The sequence below is a fragment of the Diadema antillarum genome, unplaced genomic scaffold, assembly GCF_040938485.1.
Source record: "Diadema antillarum isolate AM-2024a unplaced genomic scaffold, OU_Dant_1.0 scf00000162, whole genome shotgun sequence".
NCBI lineage: Eukaryota > Metazoa > Echinodermata > Echinoidea > Diadematoida > Diadematidae > Diadema > Diadema antillarum.
In genome coordinates, this window is record NW_027271051.1 from 2,628,027 (window position 1) to 2,641,064 (window position 13,038).

Here is a 13,038-nt window from a genome sequence, read left to right on the forward strand (position 1 = left end):
TTTTAAATTCGTATAACTGATCACGGCTGGGTACCCCATGGACACTCTGCTTACTGCTTTGATGCAACCACTGCCAGGAACGTTCGTTGAAGGATATTTGGTCCCTTTAAGCTTGGATTATCGAGAGGTTGATAGCAAATTGTGCTACCTTTAACACTTCAATCTTCAAACTGGTCACTCTATGCTATAGATGTATACATTCTTGTCATGGTATGAGAAAACGGTTTTCTTTCCACAAATTAAAAAAAAAATACATATAATAATATATTCCACATGCCCAAATGCCAGACATTCTTTGATCAAAGGTCATTAACTGTCTCAAATAAATACAAGGAATTCAAAATTCAAACATTTAATCTCATAACATTTTATTCTTGCACTTCGTGATTAAGAAAGAATTCACAAGCCTACCATCAGTTGACAACTGGATGAGTCTTGTAAACCCTTTAGGCTGCAATTTTATCTGCTTCTCACATAATGTCATGCCATAGAAAAATTAAAAATCCTGCATAAAACTCCAATAATATATTCATGCTATGCTACAATAAATAGTTCTTGTCTCCACATCCCCCTGGTGAATTAATGGTCCATTCTTAGAGGGAGGGGAGAAAAGGACAGCCACCCGATCAGGAGACGCTACACTTTGAATCGCCGGACGAGCTCTGCGACTGTTGCTGCTGCAAACAGAACAACAATGACAGCATTAATACACCACCTGGGACGTAGAGGAAAAACAGAGATGAGGAGGAAGCGAGATTAACAATTTCAGCATGCATGGAATACATCCTGTGTATTTGAGTCACTCTCACTTATCAACAAAGGATACATATATCTGAAGTAGAACTACTTTGTATCCAAAATGAAATCAAAGTCTATTTTCCATAAACAGATTGCTTTCTTTTGTGTCTTCTGTGTTGGAAATCAGATGGTTTGGAATCTACAGGAAAGCCTGTCATTCAACCTTGTGTGAAATATGAATACAAATGGAATTCATAAGTTCTTGGTTTTTTCACAATCTTTATAAATCGAAGAAATGTTTCTCCTACTAAAGCCTGTTTAAATTTGAAGTGGTGAGCTTCCAATCTCTTTCATTTCTCTCATGTTCTTTTTCAAGTTCAGTGTTTCCATCAACAAGCAGTTAACCCCACAATAATTACAAGAGTGATTTCTGCATATTGACATATTCTTGCATATAATGCAAACACCCTAACAATTTCACAGGGATGGTGGAAACTGCATTGCACATATCAGCCTGGAATTGAGTTTCTTTCTATTCTAATGCTTGCAATTAGATCCTCATCTCAATGCTACAATTTTCTGCTGAATAGAGGAAACTGATTTTGCTGTCTCATGCTTAGATATGACCGACAAATTTGAATTGTAATTGACAAAAGCAGGTGACTGAGAATGAAATTGCATTACAATATTTCAGAATTTATAAAAAAAGACTATTACTGAAATAAGCATCTGCATGTTACAAATTGTCCAGGACGAAATTGAAAACACAATTTTTGAAAACTGAATGAAATGATGGCTCAAAACGGGCAGGAAAACTTACAACAAAATAAGTATATTTTCGTTTTTCATTGTAGTGCATTACAATGAAAAATGAAAATATAACTTCACTTAATTTTGTCATTCTCATTGGCAACCGGATGGTACACAATGTCAATGGCCACCTGATAGGGTCAAAGAATCATATGATATAACTTCAATAAAAATGTTATTATCTCAATTCCCTTTAGATAGTTACAATCAAACGTTTAATCTTCATCTGACTATAATCTAGCAGCAACTGCCCTATGCATTTTGCATGCAGACTGTAACACCAGACATTTTCGCGTACATGAAACTTTTGCAAATTTTGCAAGGAGCCACGATTCATGAAAGTAGAATGCACACAAAAGATTTGTCTGCACAAGGCACTGAAAGCCGATCACTAATTTGCAAAAGTTTCAGGCCAAGAAAAAAAAGTTGGCTCAAATTCACACAAGTTTCATTCCCTGAAAGTTTCAGGTTTTACAATATGCATTTCATCCACATTTCACCCCGGAGAGAGACAGGGGAAAAAGAAAGGTGAAGAAGATTGTCGAGGAATGTATCATGAAGAGGTGTGAACGGGAAGTAGGACCTCACCTGTCGCCTCCTGCGATTCCTCTCCTCCTCTTCACTGGCTGCCAGTGCTCTGGCTAGGGCCAGGTCCTCATCCTCCTGCTGGAGAGTGGCTGGATTCTTTGGCTGGGACGGTCTGGCCTGAGACGATGAGTTGCCCTCGGCTAGAGACATCTGGATGGCCCTTGCCATGGCCTCGTCTTCCGACTTTGATACAAGAAAATTAATCATAACCATTAGTAATCAATTAAATAAATTATTATTAAGCAGTGAGCAATGAGCACCAAAAAATTGATGACATTCCTCAAACAAAGAAATACTAATGGCTGATACAGTTTATTTTCTACCCCACTTTCTTATGTTTTGTACATGTATTTTTCTTGAAGCACCATGCACACAAAAGGTGGACCTGTGTGCTACATAAGTAGGTGCTACATAAGTAGGAACTATTATTATCATACTGTATTATCATAATTACCAATTTGAAGCCACAGGTTACCATTTCAACAATGCTTAGGACCTTTTGGCTCACTGTGTTTGTTTTGTTTTGAGGGGAAATGCTTATAACATGACAAAGTGGCAAATGGCTACTGCAAGTTTCTGAATACAGTGATTTTCAAATTTTCTTGTCAAGGTGGAAAAGGGCAAATCACTGGTTTTCTATAGTTATCACACTCACTTGCATTGCATAGCACATATGGTGAAATGTGAAGATAACAATTTTTTTTAGTGGGTCATAGTATCAGTCAGAACAGAAGAAACTTTATTCAGGATCATTAACAAAGAAAATTCTTTGAGAAGAGGAAATGAATGACCATTCCTCAATTCGTCACACAAAACATGATCTCACCATGCCTGCCTGCATGGAGTAAGAGTTGTTCACCGCTGGCTGCCTCCCTGCTGCGAGTCTTTCCCGCCTCTCTCTACACGTAAGATAAACAGGAAATACAAATGACAGACAAAAAGATAGTGAGAAAAGCTGGAAATATTAATCTCGACAAAATCTTGCCTAGATAGACTAGACTTGACTGGGCAAGATATCACATAAAGATTAAGTGATCTCATAATAATAACATATTCATAACAGAGAAATGAAGGGGGAGAATTAGTCTTGCTTTTAACCCTACAAAATATGCTTTTCAGTATACTCTTCTAGGTGTCATTATACCACTTCATTATTATTATGCATAACAGTAATTGTATTTCTACAACTCCTATTATTTTGTCCTCTTTTCATTTATTCATCTGCAAGTCTTATTTCAGTTTCTTTTCTTGTATAAATCTTGTGATTTCCCATCGGATCTAGACCCATGTCAGAGACAGGCCAGACACAAGGGTTCTTGCAAATTAACTAAACCACTCATGGGGGTGACTCAGTTTGGCACCATGTGTAGATATGATGTCATGGCACCCTCCCCATGAATGTATTTGGGCTCTGAGGCAGATGCAAGTGCAATGAAGTGCTCTGACTGATTACCTCTAGATCTCCAAGCTCCTTGACATTTTTCACAAGTTCAAAAGCCAAGAGCATCTTCCCATCAAGGCACTAATGTATTCTGCCCTGTATTTTACATTTTTAGGTGATAGAATCAGAAACTTAAACACCTTCCGATCTCTTTCCAAATGAGTTCATGTCTACATTAAAAATTTGGAAAGAGATCGGAAGGTATTAAAAATGCCTCAACAATCAGCTCTGTATCTTTCACTACAAAACTAGAAATGTCGCTACAGCGACTGGTTATACCCCCGCCAAACCACATTTCATAAGCTTTGGTCAAAACAACATTTGATAAGCTTTGGTCAAAAAACTGAGGAAGTAGTTAAATCCGCAAGATCTTTCCTTGATCTTCTGCCATTAATATGCCGTTACCATGGCAACGTACTTTCGGGTACTGTCGAAAAATGCGTCTTGCACATCTACAACCAAAGGCACACATCTGTACTAAAAAAGTTTCATGGAAATTGGGCAAAAACTGAGGAAGTAGTTTGCAACACAAAATTTTCCATCATTTTGGCTCATAATATGTGAGCTGTTACCATGGCAACATACTTTTTGTCACTGTCAAGAAATGTGTCATGCTGACCTATATCCTAAGACAAACATTCAATATGAATTCCATGAGAATTGGAAGAACACTGATGAAGCAGTTTTGCCATGAAGCATTTTGCCCTATATTTTACCAATAACATGCCGTTACCATGGCAACGCACTTTTTGCCACTGCGGAAATATGTGTCTTGCACATTAACATATTCAGATGAACATCTGTACCTAATTTCATAAAAATTGATCAAAAACTGTGGGAGGAGTTCGCGACGCAAGATTTGTACCCATTTTTGCCCATAATATGCCGTTACCATGGCAACGTACTTTTGGGTACTGTCAAAAAATACGTCTTGCACATCTACAACCCAAGGCACACATCTGTGCCAAGTTTTATGGGAATCGGTTGAAAACTGAGGAAGTAGTTCGCGACGCAAGATTTGTACCCATTTTTGCCCATAATATGCCGTTACCATGGCAACGTAATTTTGGGTACTGTCAAAAAATACGTCTTGCACATCTACAACCTAAGGCACACATCTGTGCCAAGTTTTATGGGAATCGGTTGAAAACTGAGGAAGTAGTTCGCGACGCAAGATTTGCAACGGACCGACCGCCCGACCGACCGTCCGCTGATTCCTATATACCCCCTTCAAACTTCGTTTGGCGGGGGTATAAAGATAGCAACAACATCATGAGATCAAGCCGTGGTTGTGAATATGAAATATCAATTTGTTAAATTCCTGGTTTATGCATGATGTAGTATGAATGAGGTGAGGAGATATCCCATGATAGAGAATTGTAAAAACTGTATCTGCAGTACCTGTTTGGGGTTTTGTTTTGTTTTGTTTTGTTTTGTTTTTTGAAGTGGAGATACTGTACATATATGGCTTGCTTTAGTAATTGTTTCACTCTGTCAACATCCCCTCCGATATGGGTATGTTAGCATCAAGGATGGGATGTTAATCATGCACTGTGGGTGCAGAGTTCAATGTCTATCTTGGGAAATTCCAAAATTCCAAAATGGATGGGAAAAGCTTTAATGAGGCTACTACAAACCCGCAACACTTATCTGGGTAACTAAATTTCACTGTCTGAGAAGTATACTGCATTGAAAGTTTCCTGCTGAAATATAGGGCTGTTACCCACAGATGCATTCAGGAAAGTATACATCGACGTATGAATGATTTTTGTCACGCCCTGTTTGGTTACACTGACCTGTCTAGATCTCGGCCGTAAGTAGCCATTGATGTCTGCTGAGGTCTGGAGTGGTTCCTGGAAGAAGATGAACTACCCATTGCTCTTCCTCCACGACTACTGCTGGCTTGTTGCCTATTTATTGCAGCTGCCCTGAAATCACATCAAAAGTAAACTTCACACTGAAACAAAGTGAGCAAATGACATTTATTGGTTGCACAACAGACTGGCCAAAGCAAAAACAAAAACAAAACAAAATCTCAAAGCAAAAGCAAAACATAGGAGAGTGAGGAGTTTTGCAGCCGCCAGCTACAATAATGTTAAGTATTCTGATGGGTATGATTAGTACAGCAAAATGGATTGTTGGTGCTGATTCAATAGATATTGGAATGAAACTATGTGGTAGACATTGATATGCAAAAGTACATGTGCAACAACATGTGCAACAATTTATAACTGGCATCATCAGTCCTTAATGGATCTTGAGCTCTTACAGCTATCGAGACAATTGCTTGAGGATGGCATTTGTAAGCAGCTGGAGACTAATAAGTTGAAGTCTTATTGAAAGAATGAAGACTCTGAGAGCATTGCTTATCATTCAGAAGACTCATAAACACAGGAGATGCAGTAAGATGCCTCAAGCTTTCAATAAATTTCGGGCCTTTACATCAAAATTTAATTGAAGCAGTCCACTGTGTGTGTGTGTGTGGGGGGGGGGGGGGGGGAGTGGTGGGGGTGGGGAAAGGCTTTCGCAGATGACCCTTTTTAGCTTTTCCTGCATTGTATATAACGTGAGATGACCTGTGAGGCAGACACTTCCATACCCTTGTTTGGAAACACTCTTCCCTGAGCCCTGGAATCCCTGGCAATCATGGTCTGAAGTGTGTCTGTGCTTCAGGCAGAAGTTCAGCTGGCAGGAGGAGCACACGATTGGAATAAGCTGGGACCAAACAAGACAAGAAAAAACAAAACAAAACAGAATCAAATGAGAGCACAAAGTTTTAAATGACAGACATCAGTATCGTAACTAAAGGCATGTCTTCATCACACTGAAGTTCAAACCAGTGGGCCATTTTGCAGTTTAGGAAAATAGCCCGATATTACGAATGGAATGTGCGTATTCTTCAGCTCGAAAACAGCCTACTTGGGAAATTAGCACGAAGGTGATGCATGCGCACTTTGCATCATTACTGGGCTCGTGATCACTCAACTCATTCGGCCAGAGATCACTTTATGTAGAGTTCTGAAGGCTCAGAGCGCGGTTCACATTATGGGATCAAGAAAATTGCGGGCTGATGGAGATGGGAACCAACTGGTGCACCATCCCAAATTCGCACGCTATTTCACAAACTAGACTAAGATTTTGGGGAAAATTTTCCTGATCAAGTAGCATGCTATTTTGCACAAAGAGCAGGTTACCTTGACATTGGGCTAATTAAAACCTGAAACTACAGTATGATGAGATAAAGACAGGCCTTACATGATCTCATGATGCGAGAATGCAAAAGAATGAGTGATTCATAGATAGTGGCAAGAAAAAGATAATTGCAAGTCGTGTCTATGCTTCAGTCTTTATCCACTAAGCAGCCACACAAGGGTTTTGCCATGACACTGCCCTTCCTTGCCATGAAATTGACAGCCTTATACAACTATATGCAACAATGTACAGGCAGAAATGCATCATGTTCCCGGCTTCATTTATTGGTAATGCTAGCTAGCTTTCATCATGTCTTTCCACATAAGATTATATGCACTTTCTCCTCTTAAAATCACTCACAATTCATGTCAATTTGAAATTTATATTATTAGATAGAAAAGAAGGAAATAGAAGAGGAAGTGTAGGTAAAAAAAGGTGAAATTTTGAATTCCATGAAGAAAAAGAAGAAATTTGTAATTCCATGAAGATTTTTGTTATTATGCTAATTATTGCAAATTTAAAAGACCTAATTTGCATAAATGTAAAATGAAGCGTAACATATGGGACAACAATTTAAAAAAAAATCATACTTATTCACAGGAACACAAATGATTTTGATTCATGTGTCCACCAATATACCTCTTTCTGCTTGCATCCTTTCTTGTTGCACCGATTTGCGTACACTTTCCTCTTCTTCACAGCTGGATCTGACTGGCACTCTCTGTCAATGTGATCGGACACACCTATATCTGGGGGTTCCCCTCTTTTGATAGGCACTGGTTTGTTGCACAAGGGGCATACTGGCACTTGAACATCCTGCAATTCAATGTTGGGTTGGTTTAATATACAACTGTATGACCAAAACAATAAACCAAAATCGAACCATATTCACACTAAAATGCAAACATCTCTACTGATGCCTAGTTTGAATTTCTCCTTCTAATGTTAACTTCTTTTTAATGTGAAAATAACGTGAAATTGTAAGACTGCAGTCAACTTTACAAATACACATTGTATGTGATAACAAGTCTTTCACAGCACATGACTGGATGAGCACTTTATGAAGTAATACATAATTGAGGGTCTAAATTCAAAAGGGTAGTCAAATCTAGGCCTTAAATCCATTCCTCTAAATCTATGGAATAAAACAAACATGAAATACATGTTGTAGGCATACCTTTCACAAGCTCATGTCAGCATGCATTCATTATTGGACCTCTATTGGCATCACACAATCTGTCATGCACATTTATGCAGACAAATATGCTTAACCCATGAGCTAAGTTTACACTTCCTCTGTGGATTTGGGCCATTTGTAGTTTGTAGACAGATGAACTTATACATTATCTTTTTTTTTCATTGTCTTATGCCTATGCCGCTGTGACTCTCACATTTTTGTGTCAGCCATCACAAACTGTAGCATTCTTCTCTTCTCATGATGGCTGCATCACACATTTTGAACTTTCCAATAGATTGTCCAATTTTCCTCAAACTTTGCTAACGTGTCATTCTGATCTGCATTCACTAAATCCACAAGTATATTTGGGTTCATCATCAGTATGATACATGATCGTATACCACACTTCAACACTGATTAGCCATAAAATGTTATTACAGCAATGTCAGTCCTCTAAGAAAATGTCTCATTGAGAACTAACATGCCATGTAAGTTATTAACATCAAAGAGAACAGCCTTCTGTACATTGGTATGAGCCACAAAAGTAAGATACAGCATCCACTGCGTGCAATGACAAATGCTTTACTTAATAATAATAATAATCAATACATTTATAAGGCACTTAATACAGATGTTTCTAAGCGCACAGTTAACCGGAAAATTAGTATTTAGTCCAAGATAATACAAAAATACAAATACAAAAAAAAAAATATATATATGTAACTTGATTCAACTTCCACTTATGTGATATCACATTAACCTCTATTGAAGGTGCATAGTCCCGGTAGTGTAGAGGGCGCTGTTGATGATACCGCTGATCACCGTTAGCATTGATACGAAGATTACCGAAGTTGAGCTGTCATCAAGAGTAAAGTGCATAGGTGTTGCTAAGTAACGTTGCCTTCGTTGTCTTCTCTGCGCATCGCACAGTCTGTAGTAATGCCAGGGTGCATGCATATGTGCTTCTTATCATGACATCACAAAAGAAGTTTGCTGAAGCTGTCATCCCCCTCAGCCAAATCACGAGCCGAACTGTGATCGGACCACTGACTACAGTGAATCGGACTTCTTCGGACTCGGGGAAGTGGGCCACAGCATATAAAAGCGCTAAAGAGGAGTCGATAGCGTAGGTCTCTATAGGAAACTTGCACCGGGCGCCTGAATTCGCATTTGACTAAACCACCTGGACCATGCACCTTTAAGATACAAGTTCACATAATTGATCCTCAACATGAAAGAGACCTACCTTTTGGAAGCCTGCAGCACAGTTGTGTTTCACATACGTGATGTGATCTTTACTGCAAAACAATAACAACACAGCAAGAATAAACAATCATCATTACTACAATTTCTTCAATTGTTGAAGTTCAGGGTGAAAAGCAGCCATCAACAACACATTGCAAAACAGAAATATTTGCCAAGTGTCTTCAATTTCTCAATTCAATTTAAGTGCTCATCAAATTTTGGCATGATGACAACATTTTGAAACAGACTATCAGTTATGGTGTATTCAGTTTCTAAGAACATCACCAACTGAAATATGTATTTACCATTAATTAAATCATCATCAGTGTCAGATAGACTCTACTTGAATATGACTCTAGAGTAATACACGTATATTTCTTCTTTCCCCTTAAATACAACTCTTTCCATTTGCTTGCAAAAATTGTACAATTAACATTATTTACAATTTTGAAGAGATTTACCACTAAACAGTTAATATTTTTAATCTTTTGTTGTTGTTTTTTAGTCTTTCTGGGTTTCCTAGGAGAGACATTGCTGATGAAAGTGAGAGAGAGAGAGAGAGGGATAGAGAGCTGAATTTTAAAGGAGGAGCTTTGCTTACCAAAACACATTTGAGCAGGCATCACATTTCATGGGTAGAAAGTCTGCAGGAGTGATTGAATATAATACAGTAATCATGGTATTAAAATGCATAGTTACTGGTACTCTAATACTAGGAAATGTAGGACTTGAGCATGCAGTGACATAATTACAACAACTCAAATGAAAAGATTTAGAAAAAAAAAAAAACAATAGAAAGGATGCTGACAATGCGAGCGCCAAGATTCACGAAATTAAACTGCAATCGAAAGTCCTTGTTTACACTATATGCATTGAACACCAGTGGCACTTCGCAAAAATGTCATGCCACGAAAAAGGCTATCGGTTTCAATTCGCAAAAAATTCATGCCACGAATATATCATGTTTATATTGCATACTATTATGCCTCCAAAATAGATATGATTCCAGTTCCACAACAAGTCAATGCTTTTTGTACAGGAACTGTAATAAAAGTGACGTTGTCGTTGGGTTAAAGACATGTTTTTGCCAGTCTTCTTCTTCTTCTGCACTGGTTAAGTCTGCCTCCTGACATCAGTTCAGCTCAGGCAGCTGATATGAAGATTCTTGCAGTTGGTTGCTGTCTGTCGTCTGTCACCAGTGCCACACCAGTCACCGCAACCCGGCGCAATGAACAATTAAAAGACCTTTTTTGCAAGAACTTCAAATGCCCCTATAGAAATATTTATCTGCCTGACACCTGCGTCACTGACACTACACGGCAGTTCATATTATTGTTCATCTAACTTCTAAGATATAGCTGTAGCCGTTCTTTGGTAGTTACAGGATGAGTACACATCAGCCGTGCAATGTAGTCCCACATATTGCAAAGTGTGTCAATTTCACATAGTTGATGGGCAAGAAGTCGTTCTTTATCAGAAGCAAAAAGTCAAACAGCAAACGTATTTTAATAATTCAACTTACCTAACTGTTTGCATGTTGACTCATGGCAATGTTGTCCTAATTCAGGAAACTCCATACTTTCTAATTTAAAACAAAAACACGATTGAAGCCCAAAGTGGCGTTACGTCCTGTCACCGAGTCGCGACTCCTCCACACAGTTGTGTTTGGGAAAATGGCAAAATACAGTACACACGCACTTTATGTAGGTGTGCATAATGTACCAAGGTACTCGTACATAGTAAGATGTACAGTATAACTTTTGCTGTGTGTACTGTTGGAAATGTGCTGACGTCATGCGACGAAGCGTCACACTATATCACGTGACAGAGCTGGGGATCCTACCCTATGATGTCATGTAATTATTTATAACTCACAAGTTTGTAAGAACGAACAAGAAGATTCCAGACGTATACTTTGTTTTCATCGAATAGTACGTAGTACAGTAGGACGTTTACAGCGGCAGTTCCTCCTGCATACTGTACATTAAAGGCTTAGGGGTACTGACGTCATGTTACAGCTGTGATAATTACTAGTATGCCGTATGTAGGCCTATCTGGATCCTGGATCTGGATCTGGATCTGGATCTGGATGTAGGGCGGGGCCTATATATACTATGGTGTATAATGTGCAGCTAATCACAACAGAGGTGACGCTGGAGCGCATCTTATCAAAATTATGAATCTGTTTGATATTGCTTGTCAGAAAACACAAACACACACACGTAGGCCTAAAAAAAAAAAAAAAAAAACACCAAAAGAAAACAAGATCGAAGCAGAATGTCCATTGAACGAGTTACCACGTCGCAGAATTTACTTTCCACGAAACCAGTGTATTTCAGGGCAAGGCAATAAGGCTTACAGACCCTATAATAATCAGTTAACACCGACAAAATCAAAATGAAATTGTTTCTGCCACTGTTCCACAGTAATTAGGTTAATCAGTTATTTTGTTGATTTGTGACTCATGACCACAATTAAGGGGAGAAAAGTGCAGTAAAAGGTGCCTTTCATAGACTCGATCAGCAGACCTAGGCCTATACCCCGCGAATGCAATTTGACTTGATAATTTGCCATGATATTGCTCTTTAATGGTCATTGCTTAGTCGCTTTTATTTGCTGTCGCTGATACGGCTATCAGCGACTTTATAATGCATCGCCTTCTCAATCGCATTAGAGTGTCCCAAAATAACACACCTATATCAGCTGTATATCCCGAACCTATCTATGAACTTTAAAGTAAGTATCTTCTTGCTGCCCCGATTAAATATCAGTTCGTTCAGAGTGGACATTAGTTACAAAGCACTTTCAAATTTGACGTTTTGATTATAGCAATGATCAGAAGGTGGGTCTTTTCTGACTGAAGTGAAAGCATCATTCCAATGTTCTGTTTATTGTGTATAATTAGGGCCAACTCTGAACAAAACCATGTTATGTTAAGCTGTTCGCAAAATTTCTTTGAATTTCTAATTCTTTTTCGTACGCAATTATGGCTATTCTGAAGCTGTAATATTATATCTGACTGATCATATACCATTATGAACTGAGTCAACCGTTATTATGTTTTAAATTTTTATAGCATAGGCCTATCAATTGAATTTTCGTCATTGAATTTTTGTTTGTTTGTATACTATACCAGTAGAAAATTGTGAGTCGATGGCATCTGCATCAGGCTCCCATTTGCATTTTCATATCAACTGTGCGAGAGATGTTCTGCATGCATATCTTCCCTAATTTGTATATCCGATTTTGATCAAACTTTCACTTTCTTTCCAGACTTGACTAATTTTAACTAGTCCCGAACTCCTCTTTAAGGTTCAATTATTATACAGTGGAAATCCACCCCTTCTAAGTTGACTCTAAAGATCGGAGAAGACCTGGAATGGTGGAAATGTTAGAAATACCTGGAGGGAAGTGAGAGAATGACCGGGTACTGAATTTCATTAGGCCTGTGTCTTGTGACACCGTCGAGTGTCCTACCTCCCTGCTATACCTCTTCTTCTTCTTTTTTTCCTTTTTTCTCTTTTTTTTTTTTTTTTGGGGGGGGGGGGACTCTCTTAATATTTTCTGCATTTTCTGTATTGTCGATGCGTGACGTCACAATCTGTTGTAGTCTTCTCATCTCATATATGTTTCGGTTTCATTCACCTTTGAATAAGCCTAAACTGGGAACTGTCTGTAGGTAGATCAGTTTACCTGGTACATGTATGAAATTTTATGGACTCTGAAATCTGATTTATAAAGAAAATGTTAATCGACAGAGCTCATTATCCCCCCCCCCCCTTGCTATTGTATAGCATGTTGTTGCTGCTCTTTGGAGGATGGTATCAAACTTGCGTTGCCAATAGAA

At 38.5% G+C, this 13,038-nt stretch overlaps 1 protein-coding gene across 1 annotated transcript; it reads right to left on the minus strand.

Moving 5' to 3' along the window:
- Positions 1–650: 650 nt before the first annotated feature.
- On the minus strand, positions 651–10,796 carry LOC139722247 (AN1-type zinc finger protein 2B-like). The gene is made up of 9 exons (XM_071633555.1): positions 10,714–10,796; positions 9,793–9,835; positions 9,193–9,244; positions 7,409–7,585; positions 6,177–6,292; positions 5,374–5,505; positions 2,963–3,035; positions 2,137–2,319; positions 651–715 (listed from the first exon to the last, which is right to left on the minus strand). Exons 1-9 carry the CDS (start codon positions 10,766–10,768, stop codon positions 704–706), a joined length of 843 nt encoding a protein of 280 aa, XP_071489656.1. The 5' UTR covers positions 10,769–10,796; the 3' UTR covers positions 651–703.
- Between the last annotated feature and the right edge of the window lie 2,242 nt (positions 10,797–13,038).